The 19,890-nt window shown below is 39.7% G+C and overlaps 1 protein-coding gene across 1 annotated transcript; it reads left to right on the top strand.

Annotated features, from left to right (window-relative positions):
- The first annotated feature begins 253 nt into the window (after positions 1–253).
- Positions 254–11,898, top strand: LOC123372204 (bone morphogenetic protein 2-like). The gene is made up of 4 exons (XM_045020202.1): positions 254–521; positions 7,598–8,195; positions 9,913–9,993; positions 11,379–11,898. The coding sequence occupies exons 1-4, from the start codon at positions 254–256 to the stop codon at positions 11,503–11,505; spliced, it is 1,074 nt and encodes a 357-aa protein (XP_044876137.1). The 3' UTR covers positions 11,506–11,898.
- Positions 11,899–19,890: the final 7,992 nt, after the last annotated feature.

The following is a 19,890-nucleotide window of genomic DNA, read 5'->3' as shown; positions in this document are numbered from 1 at the left end:
AGAAAGAGAGGTAATGTGTGTATGTAGTAAATACACATCCTCCGAATGAAGTCTTCTAGGGCTTTCTGTTTACCAGTAATTAGTTTTCAGGACAGTGCCAATGGCACCAAGTCCTTGCAACTAATTAACGGCAGTTTTCTGGCTGAGTATTATTACCCCTCTGCAATTATAGCTAGAAGACAAAACACCAGGAGCCAGCAAAAGGCTACATTCTTTTTTTTCCTCTAAAACTTTGTTTACTCACAGACCCACCATGAGCATTGTTTCTCTGTTTTTAGGACTCATCTGTGGATTGCTGTTGATGTTTTGTTCTCACTTCCCAGGGGCAGGGAAATGCCAGCTTATCTGGGGAACAGATGAACAGTTAAGCAAGGCCATCCTGGAAATGCTACATATCAATAAGTTATCCATACCTCTCAGGACCAAGCCTCACCACTACATGAAGTTAGTCTATCATCTACGAAACCCACCACCCTTAAACAGCGAAGGGACTCTTGTGCAGAGTTTCAGGAGCATCCAAGGTAGGAAACTGACCACTATTTATTTGTGATTTACATCATATCTTGAATAACTTTAAACATTACCATGGTAAACAATTCCTAAGCGGAAAAATTATTGCCAGTTTGAAATGCTTTCCTTTTAAAAACAGGTTATCTAATAGATTTTCTTTTTTTTTTATCATCATTAATGACTTTGCTTTTATAAGCCTATTACTTTACCATTTCAATATCTGCTTTATACATTTTATAACATGCAGCATTTGTTTTGAGAGATCTCTATACAGTCTCCTAGGCCAGAGTTAAATAAAAAGGATCAGTTTCTTTCAAGTGACTGCTTTGAGGACAGAGCAGTTCAGAAATGAGAAGCTACCTTAACTCCCAACCAACTAAACTTCAGTCACCAGTTGAAACTACCTGCACATGTCAGTCTTATGAAGACTATCGCCAAGACAAACCACAGCAAAAAAAGTCCTTATTCACATTACTAATAACAGTTGATATTTTTAAAAATGAGTTTTTAAAAATCTAATTTACTTGTCACCATTTATCCAGTCTGTTTACGTTGTGCTTGTCATGTTCCTTGGGCAGTGAAACCAGAATGGCCTGTGTATGTTTATAACTCCGAAGAAGTGGGTATTCACCCACGAAAGCTCATGCTCCAAAAGTCTGTTAGTCTATAAGGTGCCACAGGTCTCTTTGCTGCTTATAATATAACTATTAAGGCTGATGGTTCAGAAGTCTGGAGATTTCATGCAAGTGACTTAACACCCTAATTTGCACACTTGATGACTGTATCTAATCTTGTTATATGAAAGACAGCAAATGGCATGATTACCAAACAGAAGCCTGGCAAAGTTGCAGCATAAAAAAAAGTTTCAGGAATACAGGAATCACTTCAGAGTGGTTCTGGCATCTCCCTGGGTCCATGTCCACATAATTCTGGGGCTTATTTGGCTGCTTCTTGTCCTGGGCTAAGTAAAGGTCTGTGGTTGGGGTTACCACTATTCCTTGGTACTGGCTGCTGCTTGCCCTGTGCTGGGAAGGGGAACTAGATGCTTCCTGCCATCAACTGGGGGATGCTCTGGTTGAGATGCTGGCCCTTAGCTGAGTCTCGCTCTGGCTGCTCCTTGTCCCTTACTTCCAACCTATAGGGCGCGGAGGGTGGCTGTGGCTCCTGCTTCCTGTTACAGTTTACAGGCTGAGTGTGTCTCCTAGGGTCTCTAAATTAGGATTGACTTCCTGGGCTAAACAGAAACATAGCGCTATCTTGAAGGGTAGGCTGGAGTGGGGCTAGCTCCCACACTACAAGTGCCAATGTCCTAAAAGGGCATGGACATCTAGCATGGAGGTAGGGGTAGGCGCCAGGTCTCCTGCACACATGTTGTTGTCAGCAGTGGGTGGCAGAAGTCAGCAAGCACTGCTCCATTTTGGAGCAGCTGTTAAAAACACCACTGAGCATCCTGTGTCTCATTGTTCTGGGGTATTGTGCCCTGAACCAGTAAGGGTCCTCAAGCACCCTCTGCAGCATTTATTTACCTAGGTCTGGGTGAATAATCGAAGACAGGTGGGAACCATCTGAACTTAACCTGAATCATTACATACCTGGGGAAAGAGAAATGGGATATTTACAGTGCCATGTCTCGGGCCTCCACATGGATGGGTGAATGACATGGATGAGAGCAAAAGGTGCATTATCTGGCAAGGAGAGTTGCAAATCATCCACAGTCTTCCACATAGTGATTGGTGTGGGCCCTCTTCAGTTTTGGACCTGGCCAAACGGACTAGTCTGGGTACAGATAGTGCATCAGTCCTAGAAACTGGGTGGGTTTCTTCTAATCTGTGGTATTAGACTGGGCCCTGATGACCTATAAAAGGACATCCTTTGTGCTGGATGAGGCTGAACATAGTGTCTACAGTGTAAGGCTAAGGTCCTGTCCACACCTGGAGCAGAACTGGGCTCCGAAGCTATTTATTTCCCACAAAATCTCTTCCATTTCTGCTGTTGTATCCTAGAAGTTAACTAACGCTCCAACAGTCCATCCCCATCCTGATCAGGGTGCACTGGGTCAAGTCCTAGGAGAATGCATTTTAAGTAGGGCTGTCAATTGATTAAAAAAATTAATTGCGATTAAAAAAAATTTATTGTGACTAATCGCACTGTTAAACAACAATAGAATACCACTTATTTTAAATATTTTTATGTTTACTAGATTTTCAAATATATTAATTTCAATTACAACACAGAATACAAAGTGTACAGTGCTCATTTTATCTTTAGTTTTTATTACAAATATTTGCATTGTAAAAAACAAAAAAAAGTATTTTTCAATTCACCTCATACAATTACTGTAGTGCAATCTCTTTATCATGAAAGTTGAACTTACAAATGTGGAATTATGTACAAAAAAACTACATTAAAAATAAAACATATGTAAAACTTTAGAGCCTACAGGTAAACTTAGTCCTACTTCTTGTTCAGCCAATCACTCAGACAAACAAGGTTGGTTACAATTTGCAAGAGATAATGCTGCCTGCTTCTTGTTTACAGTGTCACCTGAATGTGAGAACAGGCATTCAAATGGCACTGTTGTAGCTGGTTTTGCAAGATATTTGCGTGCCCAATGCGCTAAAGATTCATATATCCCTTCATGCTTCAACCACAATTCCAGAGGACATGCGTTTATGCAGATGATGGGTTCTGCTTGATAACGATCCAGAGCAGTGTGGACTGATGCATGTTCATTTTCATCATTTGAGTCAGGTGCCACCAGCAGAAGGTTGCTTTTCTTTTTTGGTAGTTTGGGTTCTGTAGTTTCCGCATCAGAGTGTTGCTCTTTTAAGACTTCTAAAAGTATGCTCCACACCTGTCCCTCTCAGATTTTGGATGGGCACTTCAGATTCTTAAACTTTGGGTCACGTGCTGTAGCTATTTTTAGAAATCTCACATTGGTACCTTCTTTGCGTTTTGTCAAATCTGCCGTGAAAGTGTTCTTAAAACGAACATGTGCTGGGTCATCATCTGAGACTGCTATAACATGAAATATATGCAGAATGTGGGTAAAGCAGAGCAGGAGACATACAATTCTGCCCCCAAGGAGTACAGTCACAAATTTAATTGACACATTCTTTTTTTAACGAGCATCATCAGCATGGAAGAATGTCCTCTGGAATGGTGGCCGAAGCATGGAAGGGGCATACGAATGTTTAGCATATCTGGCATATAAATACCTTGCAACGCCATCTACAAAAGTGCCATGCGAATGCCTATTCTCACTTTCAATGACGTTGTAAATAAGAAGCAGGCAGCAGCATCTCCTGTCAATGTAAACAAACTTCTTTGTCTTAGCGATTGGCAGAACAATAAGTAGGACTGAGTGGACTTGTAGGCTGTAAAGTTTTACATTGTTTTGTTTTTGAGTGCAGTTATGTAACCAAAAAAACTGTATTTGTAAGTTACACTTTCATGATATAGAGACTGCACTTCAGTACAGTAACTCCTTGCTTAATGTTGTAGTTATGTTCCTGAAAAATGCGACTTTAAGCAAAATGATGTTAAGCAAATCCAATTTCCCCATAAGAATTAATGTAAATACAGGGTTAGGTTCCAGGGAAATTTTTTTCACCAGATAAAAAACTATATTATATATATGTATACACAGTATAAGTTTTAAACAAACAATTTAATACTGTACACAGCGATGATGATTGTGAAGCTTGGTTGAGGTGGTGGAGTCAGAGGGAGGGATATTTCCCAGGGAATGCCTTACTGCTAAATGATGAACTAGAACTCGGCTGAGCCCTCAAGGGTTAACACATTGTTAATGTAGCCTCATACTCTACAAGGCAGCACGAATGGAGGGAGGGGAGACAGCATGGCAGACAGAGAAAGACACACACTGTGTGTGTGTGTGTGATGTACATTGCCCCTTTAAGTACGCTGACTTCACTCTAAGTACATTGCCTTTTTAAGTAGATCAGTAAGTTGAGACAGCAGCTGCTCCCAGCAAGCTCCCTCCATCCTGAGCCGTGTCGTATCCCCACCGCGCTCTATGGAGATGGGGTAAGTGGGGGACAGAAGCATGGGGGAAGGGGACACCCTGATATTAGCCCCCTTCTTCCCTCCCCACTGCACAGCAAGCAGGAGGCTCCTGGGAGCAGCTCCAAGGCAGAAGGCAGGAACAGCACATGACAGTATGGGGAGGGACAGCTGAACTGCTGGCAATTGATAGCCTGCTGGGCGGCTGCTGCATAGGGAACTTAGGGAGCGGGGAGCTGATGGGGGGCTGCTGGTCCACCCTCATTCCAAGCCCCCACCAGCTAGCTCCAACGGGCTGCTCTTTCTGCAAGCAGTGGACAAAGCAGGTGGCTGCCAAACGTTATAAGGGAGCATTGCGCAACTTTAATTGTTCTCTAATTGATCAGCAACGTAACAACGAAGCAACGTTAACCGGGATGACTTTAAATGAGGAGTTACTGTACTTGTGTGAGGTGAACTGACAAATACTTTAGTTTATCATTTTTACAGTGCATAGATTTCTAATAAATAATAATATGAGTACTGTGCACTTTGTATTCTGTGTTGTCATTGAAATAAATATTGAAAATGTAGAAAAACCCACAAATATTTAATAAATTTCAATTAGTATTCTATTATTCTATTATAAGTGCAATTAATCGTGATTAGTTTTTGAGTTAATCACATGAGATAACTGCGATTAATTGACAGCCCTAATTTTAAGCAATGTGTCTTTTGACTTTCCATGTCCAACTACCAAGAAGCTGCCTACTTATTTAATGTTGATAAATGCAAAGTAATGCACATTGGAAAGCATAATCCCAACTATACATATAAAATGATGGGGTCTAAATTAGCTGTTACCACTCAAGAAAGAGATCTTGGCATCATTGTGGATAGTTCTCTGAAAATGTCCACTCAATGTGCAGCAGCAGTCAAAAAAGCAAACAGAATGCTGTGAATAATTAAGAAAGGGATAGATAATAGGACAGAAAATATGTTGCCTCTATATAAATCCATGGTATGCCCACATCTTGAATACGATGTGCAGATGTGGTTGCTCCATCTCAAAAAAGATATATTGGAATTAGAAAAGGTTCAGGAAAGGAGCGATTAATAAGACTGGGACTTTTCAGCTTGGAAAAAGAGACGGCTAAGGGGAGATATGATTGAGGTCTATAAAATCATGACTGGTGTAGAGAAATTAGATAAGGAAGTGTTGTTTACTACTTCTCATAACACAAGAACTAGGGGTCACCAAATGAAATTAATAGGCAGCAGGTTTAAAACAAATACAAGGAAGTATTTCTTCATACAATGCACAGTTAACCTGTGGAACTCCTCGCTATATGATGTTGTGAAAGCTAAGACTATAACAGGGTCAAAAAAGAACTAGATAAATTCATACAGGATAGGTCCATCAATGGCTATTAGCCAGGATGGGCAGGGATGGTGTCCCTAGCCTCTGTTTGCCAGAAGCTGGGAATGAGAAACAGGGGATGGATCACTTGATGATTACCTGTTCTGGGTATTGTCGGAAGACAGGATACTGGGCTAGATGGACCTTTGGTCTGACCCTGTAGAGCCATTCTTATGTTATGTACTTTTAATTGGCAATCAGATAAGAAACAAATATTCTCCCCCATCTAGGATGATTTAGTTGATTTATTTAGCCAAACTCAGCCTGCAGATGTGTGTGCCAGTTTTACTGATCTTGATGGAGCTGGTGTGCACATAGTCGAGTGTGGAATCTAGTTCTCAGGAACCTAAGGCACAGATCCCATAACATCCAGTTTGTAAGCAATAAGACCATCTTAGCTTATCTTAAACAAATAAGTGTATGAAATAAAACAGAGAAGAAAAACTATTAGCGAGCAAGAGCGTTGCAGGGAAAACAGACAGAAGAGTTTAGTGGAACCCACTAGGGACCTTAGCTGACATCCAAAGTACTGTCTTAAATGAAATAAAAATTAGTTATACACAGACATGGTTGGAAATCTCTGTTAAAAATTTATAATAAAAGAAGCCAAAATCTGAGCTGGCAGCAAAACCCGGCTGCACATCTCCCTCCAGAACGGCTGAACCAGTGAGATCATTAACAAGGTAAGATCACTACAGCAAAGCCATCTTTCATTAAAGGCCTGTAAACATTTCTGTTTTATCAATTGAGTATCAGGGAGGTACAATTCAGCCATTAAACACAAACAAAACATGCTCGAAGTTGAAACTTAAGCCCATGCAAACAAATTTGTGTCTTGAAACCATTCTTTTAACAGATGTGTTTACAAATATTCACAAAGGTCATACTAAAGTTACTAAAAAGAAATAAAATATCCTCTGGAAATTTACTGATTTCAAGGTCACAGTATGTTTCTGACTAAATACAGATTTCTTATTTCAAGTTACATTTTGCATCAATATTTTTCAAGTTTTACAAGGGTAGGGCCAGATTCAGTGGTACACCCTGACTATAAGCCACTCCAGTGCCTTAAAACAGGTTTGTGGTGACTTACTGTCATGAGAACAGTGCAAATCAACCAGAGTATACTGGGCTACCTGGCCCTTGGATTTCATAATATAGTTTTACTCTGTTCCAGCACCCTTCAATAATTAATTGGTTCTGTAAAATGCACCTATTGAGAACTTCTAGGTACGTGCACAGAAAGAAAATCACAGTTTAAAGTAACTGAACTGACACAATGTCAACAAAAAAAACCAAAACTCATGATACAACAAAACTCGGTCCTCTCTCTCTTAAACAAGAAACTCATCTCCCCTCCCTGCTCTTTCCCAAAAGCGCCTCTTTCAGCAAATCAGCCTCCTAGTGAGGCAAAACATAAATGGGTCTTTCACAATGCCCTGAATATCAACAAACTTGGGTTCTGTTGAACTATTGAGGAAAGAAAATTCCAGAACCAATGGCCCTCATCCTCTCCTTCATCATCCCCCTTGCCCTCCCATCTACCCACCCTCTCTGCTTCACTGAAACCGCTAGGACAACCACTGCCTCAGTTTCCCCTTCAGCTTCCTTGTCTACATGTTCCATGCCTGAAATAAAATTGTACATTAATTGTTCTCCTAGATCCAGATTTTGGCATTCCAGGATTGCTGTGGTTTAATATTTCTTACCTGAAACCTTCCATGAGGCTTGCAGAATTAGTTCTTCTCAGGAAGACTCTACACCCAGAATCGCTGACAGTAAATGTTACTGTGCACAGCATCTCCGTGGTCCGGGGAAATCTCACAGAAAGCGAAGCCTTAGATGAGAAAGTGCTGACATTAGATGAGCTACCACCATCTGGTTATGATGTCTTTAACATTTCAGCCATTTTGAATGATACCACCTCAGATGTCATAGGCTTTCAGCTACGATTCACGGATGACAGTGGCAGCTTGGTTCTCCATGAAGCTCTGACTAAGAGCCTGTACTGTTTGAACAGATGCACCCAGAGTGAGCCCTTACTGGTGGCTTATCGCTTCCTGGTGACTGAGCTATATGGTGGAAGTAAACAGCAGGTCACCAGAGAATGCCAACACTGCGCTACAGAGAGAAGGAGAAACTTGCCAGAAGATTCCAGGCTACAACAGTGCAGCCTTCACCAACACTATGTGAACTTTCAGACAATGCAACTGAGCCACTGGATTCTGGAGCCTCCTGGCTTCTTCACAAGTTTTTGCAAGTAGCTACTTTTTAAATCTCTTCCATGATGTAGGAATGTGCAAAAGTTCCAGTAACTGTTGGCTCTGGGAAGTCCATTCAAATGATTGGAAAGTCAGTTTGTACCAGGTATGTCCAGCAGCACATTTGCTGGATATACCTGCTACTTTTCGCATTTAGAGTAGGAATTGGGGATGAAAATGATACATCTTTTCACCTTGAGAGAACTGGGTTCAGATTTGGTTTATGTCACAATAATTCAGTAATTTGCTCTCAGTGTGGTACCAAATGTGCAAATATAGATATCTTAATGAACCCACTATTTAGTAAAAAGAACAGGAGTACTTGTGGTACCTTAGAGACTAACAAATTTATTTGAGCATAAGCTTTTGTGGGCTAAAACCCACTTCATCAGATGCCTGCAGTGGAAAATACAGTAGGAAGATTTTATATATATATATATATATACACATACACATACATATACACACATATACACACACACACACACAGAACATGACACAATGGGTGTTACCATACACACTATAATGAAAGTGATCTGTTATGGTGAGCTATTACCAGCAGGAGAAGAAAAAAAAAACTTTTTGTAGTGGTAATCAAAATGGCCCATTTCCAGCAGTTGAGAAGAAGGTGTGAGGAACTGTAGGGGGGAAAAATAAACATGGGGGAAAATAGTTTCACTTTGTGTAATGACCCATCCACTCTCACTATTTAGTAGGATTGTCAGTGTTTAGAAACCAAACACTGTAACCGCATGGGTTTGACAGCAGTGAAGTTCTGATACGACTTTAGAAAAGCATCCACCTACGGTACAGCTGAAACACAAAGACACACAGTACATGGTATGATTTACTCAAAAGGCATAATTTCTGAGATATACTGTGGTTAATGTATCCACAAAGTGACATGTTTTATAGAGTGGCTGGACATACCAGTCGTGTCTTTGCTTTTCTGCAGTAAATCTGTTAAAACTCTTACCTAGGCACATGCATTGTCCTGCAGCAGCAAAAGGGATCAATGAGGCCTAATACTAATCCTATTAATTGCACTCTCAGAAGTATATTGGAAGATAAGAAAAGCAGAAGCTGCCTCTCAGATTTAAAAAGAGTATCACAGACTATGCTTAAGCACCTAAATGTAGTCAGATGTCCCGTTTTATCTGTCCTTAGTCAAAAGACCAAGTGGGTTCACTTCTGTTAAGAACAGCTAAATCAGTCTGAGTTATGTATCTAATCCTAGGCCAATATATGAGCAATGTAGCGTAGTTTGTCATAACTGACACACAGCTGATGTATATTCTTGTGAGGCAAATTCTTTCACTTCAAGGCATCTGGGGAGAGGGAGGGAGGTTATGAGGTACAAGTCACTGGTCAGTCCAATGGAAAGAATTTGACTTTAGGGATGGATGGTACTTGAGCCTTTACTCTAAAGTTATTCTCTTGCACTTACAAATGCTATTTATACGCCTACTTCAGTAAGACAATAATGTCCTCCATTTGGTATATTGGCTAAAACCCTTGAATCATATTATTGAATCTCATTTTATAGAAATACATTCAGCTGCAGCAGAATCTAATATGACTTTTAAAAAACTAACTATGTATTTGTGGCTAATCTAAGCACTATACATAGATGTACAGACACTTTTTCCCAACCTATGTATTATATAATTTTTTTAAACATTTGCTTTAATAAAAATTTTAACTCTTTTCTTTAAGAGGAGAATGCTCTGACGAAGAATTTGGAGAGCTCTCTGAAGCACAGCGGGGTGTAATAAATAAAACAGAAAACTGGATGAGGTAATATATTAAATAGGACATCAATACCTATATCCTTAATAAAAAACAACACAGAGCCCAATTCTACAGCTGCTGAGTGGAAGCAAGTCTCACTGAAATTAAGAATTGGGCTTATGACATTTACAAATACCAGATTGCTTGAATAATAGTAGCACAACACAGGGAGCAAAAGTGTTAACTGGCCCCAGAAATAGCTTTAACCTCCAGCTGGGATTTTCAAAGGGGCCCAAGACAGACAAGTGCCCAACTATTGAAAGTTAATTGAAGTTGGACACCTAACACCCATAGTTCCTTTTCAAAAACCCAGGCTTCAATATTGATCATTCAGAAAATACTTGATGTGTTCAGACAAACGTTACTGAGAGCTGGAAAGAACCAGCAATGCAACTGGATTTTAGTTTTTTTAAATAAAGTAGTGAGAAACATATATGAGCTATCCTTAAGTGAAGTGCCATTCATAGTAGAAATGGGCACAAACTTCTGAAAGTTTGTGGGGGCTTAGACCACATTTTGGGGTGTGTGGATCTAGAGGGTTTGTTCAGGTCCAGTTCTAATTCACACATAGGAGGCGACTTCCTGATTTCCTGGGGTGGTGGTGCTCTGACCCAGACCCCATCCCCACTCCATCCTTTCCCCCAAGGCCCCACCCCTGTCCCACCTCTTCCCACCCCCTCTTCCGAGAGTGCCTCATAGAAAACTGGTGCTTCCCCATACTGGGAGGGGCATGATCTAAAGGGGATGTCATGTGTTCCCCCACACACATTCCACCACTCTCCTTGGCAGGAGGGGCCACCATGCTCTCCCCGCCACATGTTACCTGCAAGGGGTGGGGGGGAGTGCTCTGTCCTCACGCTGTGCCTGCCCAGCCCTGCACTCTGCCTGGCAGGGGAGAGCCATTTCTAATGCCGGCCCCTCCTGGCTGCTGCCTGAGAGAGCCTGGATGGGGAGGTGGCTTCCACTCCCTGCCCAGACTCAGCTGCCGGGGACCATGGCTGAGCAAGCCAGAAACCTGCCAGGGGGAGAGGGGAGTTCTGACTCACCAGGCTGTGATTTGGGGTTTTGGGTGGGGGAGGGAGCAGGGGAACAATTCATAACTTTCCTTGCTTCTCCAACTGGCAGACCTTATTTTTAAAAAAATAGGTCCTGTACAGTAATGTGTGCACCTGAAGTATCAACAGAAATCTCAGGCCAGCTCCTTAGCAGGTGTAACTGGCATAGCGCCACTGATGGAGTTACACCAATTTAGAGGCCAGATTTTTAGCTGGTGAAATTGCTTGTTTCAGCTCTATAATTTGGTACGGCAAATTCAGATCAATATAGTACCTTGAGATTATTTCCCCCAAAATAAAACTAATTAAAGATTTGTTTGGTTTTTTTGCTTGCAGTTCCCACTGTGTGCCCCAGAAGCGATCCTCCATTAATGTGATGTACTTATCTCATTCAGAAGATCTTGTGATTGAAAGGCTGAAGGATCTGCGAGTAGAAAGTTGTGCATGTAATCAGATGTTTTGATAAAGTCTAGGTCTCTGGTCATCCCTAAAGATTTGAAGCCTTTGTCACTACAGAACGGGAACTTTATAGATTCAGGGTGCAAAAATGTAACCCTATAATCTTTGAGATGCCCTGTTCCACTGTAAAGAGCCAGTTAGATGTGTAAATATCACAGTCTGTACAGCAGATGATAACCAACAAACCAAATGTATCAACGAATGGCTTGAGGTTGTATATAGGTTACAGCTAAATGGTTTAACCAAGGAGATCTTCAAACTCACAATACAACATTGTCACTACATCATATTCAGATTACCTTTTGCCTGGATTACTGTGGTATGCAATTGAGAATAAATATATTCCTGGTCACCTTCATCAGTATTTTTTCCAGGTGGAAGAAAAGGAGAATGTTCAGGGTTTTTCCACATTACATTTGAAAACCTCATTATGTATGGGGAAGTAACCATTATCCCATGAATAATTGAAAGATGCCAGGGTACAGCATGTTTTAATATAAAAGTGTCATTGTTAAAGTACATCCTTACCACAGAACCCCCGTTGCAGTGCTGTGCCTTACAGCAGCCACTTAGCTTCAGTTTCCCAGCTGAGCTGCTGCTGCACCCAGCCTATACCACCTTCTGTGTCAGACAGGCTTAGCCCTGAAGCAAGATCACTTACAGTTCTGCCCCTTCTGGCAAACAAGCATGAGCAACCCAAACTTTTAAACTCTTCCTGTTTCTCCAGGGGAATCTGCTCCCCTGTCCCTAGCCCACCTTCTCTCCCACAGCAAAAGCTGCAGCCACCTCCCTTCCCTCCTATCTTCTAGCCCTAACTACTCGCCTCTGCTACAGGTGCCTCAATTTAGGCTGATTAAGCCTTTAGTCCAGTGATTTACATGTACAGATTCCCCAGATTATAGGGCCTGATACTGCATCATTTAACACACTGGGAACTCTTCCTAGGAATTGAGTCTATTCCTTGATAGGTAACTAGTTATTAACTCAGTTGGGAACACTGCTTTTCTCATGGTTGATTTTCATAATTAAACTGTGACATGTCCTAGATGTGCTAACAATGTATACTGTGTATAAGACTTTGTTTAGACAAAAAATACCTTAAGGTGTTAAGAAAAAGGAGTAGATTTTTTTTGTTGGGGGGGGTGTCACTTAACTCTGACGATCAGGATAATGTTCCTATTCATTCTAGCGTTCACTGTAATCCTTTGTAACTAGTTACACATTATATTTTTAGAATAAAAGGAAAGAAACCTGGGGACAATGTGGCTGTTTTTCCTTTGTCAGACCTGTAGCTCCTCTGACAATAGAAAGGTATTTTTTAAATTAAAGGTTGATTTAGAAAACAAATATAGTCTGATTGGTGTCTGTGCAAGACTGCAAATGATATTTTTGAGATCTGAATGCTGAAGAACCCAGGCAGACTTTTTTTTTTTTTTTAAACATTCAACTTGTAAACCAGAAGTTAATCTTTTTCAGGCATATAAGGAGATGGTTAACATGAATGCAGCCATAATAAAATAATTTTATATTGATATAGTGCCTTTCATCCTGAAGGATTCACTAACAGTTTACAAACTATACGTCTTAAGCACACAAGTAATCTTACTCGCCATGTGCAATACCATTGAGGTCAATTGACCAAACAACAAATATCTTATAGAAAAGACAAAAGGGTCCCCCCTCCTTTGTTAGATGCTGTAAGCAAATTTAAAAAACATGAAAACTCATTCACACTGACCTATAAATAAAATGCATGCCTGGCTATAAAACTTTTGGCTATCCAATATATTGCTGCAGATTATAACTCCTTTGTTCTGTACAAATGAACAAACCTGAATGTTTAGATTGATAGAGAGATATGGTTTACAATAACAACATTCAAACAAAATATTGCTTTTTGGGATGGAGACAATTTATTATGTGTTAAACTTTAAAAATACAATTTACTGTAATTACATCAGCTTGTATAGGTGTTTTCGAGTTAAAAATAAAAGCTACTAGAGACTTGAATAAAACTTTAAATGTCAAGACCCAAAGAAGTATTTCTTTACAGATGACACATACAATTTAACACAAAATGAGTTTGAAGTATTGTGGATATAAACAGCATAATAAATGTAAAACATGACTAATGTTTTATGCTAATATTTGTAGGAGACTCTGATTGTTGAACTGATAGAATATTCTAACATCAACCTCTCTCTAGTTTTTGCTACTGGATTAAGAGATTTTTCTATTTAAATTGCTGCTAGTGACATCAATATACTAAAACATATGTATTTTAAAATTTCTAAATGGCTTTAATTTTTCTAGCCATTCTGTTTAATTCTGCAAATCTATATTCATTTTTTGGGAGGAGGGTGGAGCATAGAAAGAGGAAAAGCACAGGATAAGATGTTTAACATTCCATGACTGTCTTACAAAGGCCACTCTCTAAGAGGCCATTTTCATGGAGAGATGTATACTGACTGCAGCTGGTGTTTATAAAATCACATTGATTAGGCCTGCTCTGAGCAGGATTACATGATAATGTTAAAAATGCCAGTTGCAGCCAGCAGCCCATCTACATTAATACTTCCAGTATAGCTAACGCCAGTGAAGCTGAACCAATGTTAGCAAGTGGGAAATTTTATCCACTGTAGATGACCCCTACTTGCAGAGCTAAATTTTACAGAGAGGGTGACAGGCAAGTGATAGGGAGGGGCTTACTGTGTACATTAATCTGCCTGCATAGGTCCCAATCCACAGCCTGAACTAAATAAGACAGCTTTTTAAAAACAAACATGCCAATTCCAGCCAAAAATACAATCAAGTTACCAACAAATCATGAAGAAAATGGTTTTAAAATTAAATTTTCATTTTAATTAGAGAAAAACTAAGATAATTTCTAATTATAATTTTCTTAAAATATTTTTCTGAAAGAGGAACCGTCTCTTTCTGCAAGCTTTTCCTCTTTGTGCTCTGGGTGGCTTAGTGCAAAGTCTCCTCACCTGGTGGGGTCTTTAGAGTTCCTTGTGCACAGGCACAGAGATCTTCTCAGGCTGAACTCCTTGCAGGCCTTAGAGGGACAATAAAATAGCTCTTCAGTAAATCCTTGTTCTCACCCTAGTTGGAAATGCCCCTAAAGAAGGGGCAGGCTTACCTATTTATCACCATCAAAGCCCCACTGCCCTTTCCCCACAGTTGTCAAGGGTTTCCTCTTTGAATTGCATCTTTTCCTCTTGCCCAGAGATACCCACTACTCTCCTCTCTCATTTCTCTTTTATGTCCCTCTCCTCCTTCTCTTTTGAAGTTTTTCCCATCGTTTCTCACTGTTCCCTTTGGCCCCTTGTGCCGAGGTTCTACCAGCTCTCACTTCCTGACATCAGTGCCCGGGTGTTACAGTAATATCTACCCAAATATTTGCACTCTTCTGTTTCTACCCCCTCATTTCTCTCTACTTCTACCCCACTTCCTTTCACCACTGTGTCCTCATTTTCTCCCTTTTTCTTTTTGCCCCCTCCACGGTGTTCCCTTTCTTCCCTCCTAAATTGGGCTATCTGTGCAGCTGGCAAGGGCCAATGGATGGTTCCGTCTGCCACTGCAGTGAGGCGTATGAACCAACAGTGAGAGCTAGGAAGAGGATGAGACATCTTCTAAAGCCTCCAGTACAGCCTTGTAAGCAGACACAGAAGTTCTGAATACTCAGAGCAAAGAGGCAGATAACTGGGACTCTGACAAAACTCAGGAGAGTTCCAGCCAAATTGAGGCAGGTAGCAAATATGCTTCTCTGGAGAAGGGAACTCAGGTGATGGCCATTTCTTTCCTTGCTATCCCTGAGCCACTTAGCCAAAAGCTCAGTGGCAACTAATTTATTTCCACTGACTTTTAACTCTCCTGGGGAGAGCCAACAATGGGTTGTTTATCTAGCCTCTCATCCCTTTTCTTGGGCATCAGGTGTAGAACTCAGGTACTGAATCAGGGAGAGCAAGGAATGCATTGGTGGTCTCCACAGCTGCCTGGAGCATTCCCTATTGTTCTCAATGGAGTATCAAAAGTATCTCAAGAGCAGCTTTTGTAAATAGAGTGGTTAAACTCACGCATTCAGTGGGTATCCAGTAGAAGAATATATTTTGGGAGTGGAGGAAGAAACTCAAAGAAATTTTAAATGGATTTGGAGTCCGTTTAAGGAAATAAGTACATTATATTTGCATATATTCAAAATCTACAAAGCACTACTGCGCTATGATTGACCCAGGCTTTGTATTGGGACACCAGGCCATTCTCTAGAGGCAAATGACTCTTAATCATGCAACTTAAGAAGGAGGCAGGCAAACATGGACCAAACACAGAATGGAGCAAGGTAGCCTTTTAAGCTTTGTCTGCACGAGGAAATGTTACCCCCCAAAAATTACTACTAGCAGTTGAACTGGTGTTAACACCTGCACACAGCCTTAGACTCTCCTTTTGTATCTGAAATATATCTAAAGCATCACTTAAATGTGCAGGCAGGCCTCCCTTCAAAATCAATGGGAGCTGTGTACATACATCCAAAGGCAGGAGAGGTAATTGGCATAACTGTTGTGGTGTCAGCATTGAGCAGAAAGGATTTGAGGTCTATTATAGAGTGAACATGAAAACATTAACATCAGTATCACATGCTCTACTACAAGACATATATCAAATAGTTCTTAAAATAAATCACAGGTTTAATTCAGGTTGGTTTGAAAAAAGTGCATTCTTCACACAAAAATATAAATTTCAGAATAAACTAACACTTTTACCTAATAAATTTACCTAAAACATCACAGTTGGTCTGGGCATGAAGTGTGATGACACATGGCCAGATTCTGATCAAAATTAGATTGGCATGGATCCAGAAATGCCACTGATTTCAATGCAGCTATTCCTCTTTTACACAAATGTAACTGAGATGTGAAGCCAGTCTATTTATTGTTAGAAATATCCTGAGTCTTTATGTCACTAATTTCTCTTCCAAGGAGAAGACCCCCAAAGTCTCTGCTGTTCACCAATAATACTCACTATAATTCTTCTGCTCACAAATAAACATCAATGAATAAATAGATTTTTAGAAAATTTATTTTCCTGTCTCCCCAAGTAAATTGACTAGAAGGTTGATTATAAAATCTCAGTAATAGATAATTGCATAATACAGTCTTTCATTGCTTGTTAAAGTATTTGAATTGCCATCAAGAATCAAGTCAGAAAGTATACTATTTATTAGTATATTAAATAGTGCCCTGTTTTACAAATTACTATCAATTGTAGATATTGCCCCATTAATCCATTACAAATATAACTTCATTCAGCCTTCCTCTCTCCGCTTAACTCTGATTAAGAATCCAGTTTAAAACGCCTATGGTATGGAAGACTAGCAACAAAAGCCCCTTATTTTATGAGAATGATGATATATTGCTATTAATTCAACAATCGTGCAAGTGATGTTTATATAGAGGCAAACCCCAAAACTACAGAATCCTTGTGAAACAGAAAAGTGAAAAGAGAACTTGCTTGGAAAATGGAAAACTTAATAGGCTGTCGGCAAAATACAAGGGAAAACACTTTCCCCTACGGCTTTCACAGGAATCAGTACTTGAACTTTATTTGCATGTCAATTTGTATTCTATGCATAGAGATCAGATGTAAATAATTTTCAAATTCCCTGTCTGACCAAACCTATGGAATAATGGATACTTCATGAAAAATAAAATCCCTGAGATCTATTTCTGAAGTGAAGGGTGGCAAGCGGAAAAGGCGGTTTTTAATATTAACACATACAAAAATAATGCAAATTGATCTGAAGTGACCTGGAATTGAATTAGACCGTGAAAAGTTTGGAAAAGGCCTTTTGCAACAACTGTTCTGTCAAAAAAATAAATCTGGATATGGAATTTTTACATAATCTACTTTAAACCACGTGTAGGCACCTCTGCACTAGGATGACTGTTATCCATAGAAAATAGCATATTTTAATTGAAGCTGGGGTCTGCACATACCAATCAATGATCATTGCACTGAAATGTTTATCTTGTTTTTAAGAGAACATTCCCTTTAAAAAATTCTGAAACCTTTTTTGGCTAGGGGAGACATGCAGCAGCTCATCTTTTTAAAAATATGAATGTGTTAAAGGAAAACTGCAATTGTATGACTAACAACATAATTCTTTGCTCTTTTATAGCACCTTTAATTCCTAGCTTCTCACAGTGCTTTAAAAACGTCACTCAATTAAGCCTCAACAAGCAAATTCAATCCCATTTTTACAGACAGGGAACTATCTGACTCCCATCCCAAGGCATCTGAGCATCTTACAATCTTTAATGTATTTATTCTCACAACATCCCTGTGTAATAGGGAAATGCTATTATCCCTATTTTACAGATGAGGAGCTGAGGCACAGAGAGACTCAGTGATTTGGCCAAGGTGACACAGGAAGTCTGTGGCAAAGCAATGACTTATAAATAAATAGCTTCCAAGAGTATGAGGGATCATTGTGATCTAGTCTGACCTTCTGTATAACACAGGCCACAGAACTTCCTCAGAATAATTCCTGCAGTATATCTTTTAGAAAAACATCCAATCTTGATTTTAAAATTGCCAGTGATGGAGAATCCAACCAACCCTTGCTAAACCGTTCCAATGGTTAACAACCCTCACTGTTAAAAATATATTCCTTTTTTCCGGTACGAATTTGTCTAGCTCCAACCTACAGCCATTGCATCATGTTATACTTTTCTCTGCTAGATTGAAGAGTTCATTATTAAATATTTGTTCCCTACGTAGGTGTTTATAGACTATTAAGCAAGTCACCCCTTAATCTTCTCTTTGTTAGGCTAAATTGATTGAGCTCCTTGCGTCTATTACCATAACCTGTGTTATCTAATCACTTAAACATTCTTGTGGCTCTTCTCTGAACCCTCTCCAATTTATTAACATCTTGAACCAGTATTCCAGCAATGGTGCACCAGTGCTAAATACAGAGGTAAAATAACCTCTCTATCTGTACTTAAGAATCCCATTTATGCATCCAAAGATAGCATTGCTCATTTGCCCACAGCATTGCATTGGGAGTTAATGTTTAGCTGATTAACCATCATAACTGCCATCTCTTTTTTCAGAGTCACTGTTTCCCAGGATAGAGTTCCCCATCATGTAAATATGGCCTACACTCTTTGTGCCTACATGTATGCAATTACATTTAGCTGTATTGTTTGCTTGTGCCCAGTTTATCAAGTGATCTAGATCCCTCGCTCAGAATCAGTGACCTGTCCTCTTCATTATTTACCATCTCCCAATTTTGTGTCATCTGCAACCTATATTAGTGATGGTTTTTCTGCTTTCTTCCAGGCCATTGAAAAATATTGTAAACGTGCAGGGCCAAGAACTAATCCCTGCGGTACTCCACTGGAAACACATCTGTTCACTAATTCCCCATTGATGATTACAGGTTGAGATATATCAGTTAGCCAGCTTTTAGTCCTTTTAATGTGTGCTATGTAGGGCTGTAAAGCAATTAAAAAAATAATTCTATTAATTGCACAATTAAAAAATTAATCGCGATTAATCTCGCTGTTAATAATAGAATACCATTTATTTAAATATTTTTGGATGTTTTCTACATGTTCAAATATATTGATTTCAATTACAACACAGAATACAAAGTGTACAGTGCTCAATTTGTATTTATTTTTTATTACAAATATTTGCACTGTAAAAAAGAAACAAAAATAGTATTTTTCAGTTCATCTAATATATGTATGCAGTGCAATCTCTATCATGAAAGTTGATTTTACAAATGTAGATTTGTGTACAAAAATAACTGCACTCAAAAATAAAACAACGTAAAACTTTAGAACCTACAAGTCCACTATGTCCTATTTCTTGGTCAACCAATCGCTCAAACAAGTTTGTATACATTTGCAGGTGATCACACTGCCCGCTTCCTGTTTATAATGTCATCTGAAAGTGAGAACAGGAGTTTGCATGGCACTGTTGTAGCTGGTGTTGCAAGATATTTATGTGCCAGATGTGTTAAAGATTGATATGTTCCTTCATGCTTTAATCACTATTCCAGAGTACATGCGGTCATGCTGATGACAGGTTCTGCTCGATAACAATCCAAAGCAGTGCAGACCAACGCATGTTCATTTTCATTATCGGAGTCAGATGCCACCAGCGGATAGTTGATTTCTTTTGGGGCAGCTCGGGTTCTGTAGTTTCCACATCGGAGTGTTGCTCTTTTAAAATTTCTGAAAGCATGCTCCACACCTCGTCCCTCTCAGATTTTGGAAGGTATTTCAGATTCTTAAAACTTGGGTTGACTGCTGTAGCTATCTTTAGAAATTTCACATTGGTACCCTCTTTGAGTTTTGTCAAATCTGCCGTGAAAGTG

The sequence above is a fragment of the Mauremys mutica genome, chromosome 6 (assembly GCF_020497125.1).
Source record: "Mauremys mutica isolate MM-2020 ecotype Southern chromosome 6, ASM2049712v1, whole genome shotgun sequence".
NCBI lineage: Eukaryota > Metazoa > Chordata > Testudines > Geoemydidae > Mauremys > Mauremys mutica.
This window is presented reverse-complemented; position numbering and strand designations above follow the sequence as displayed.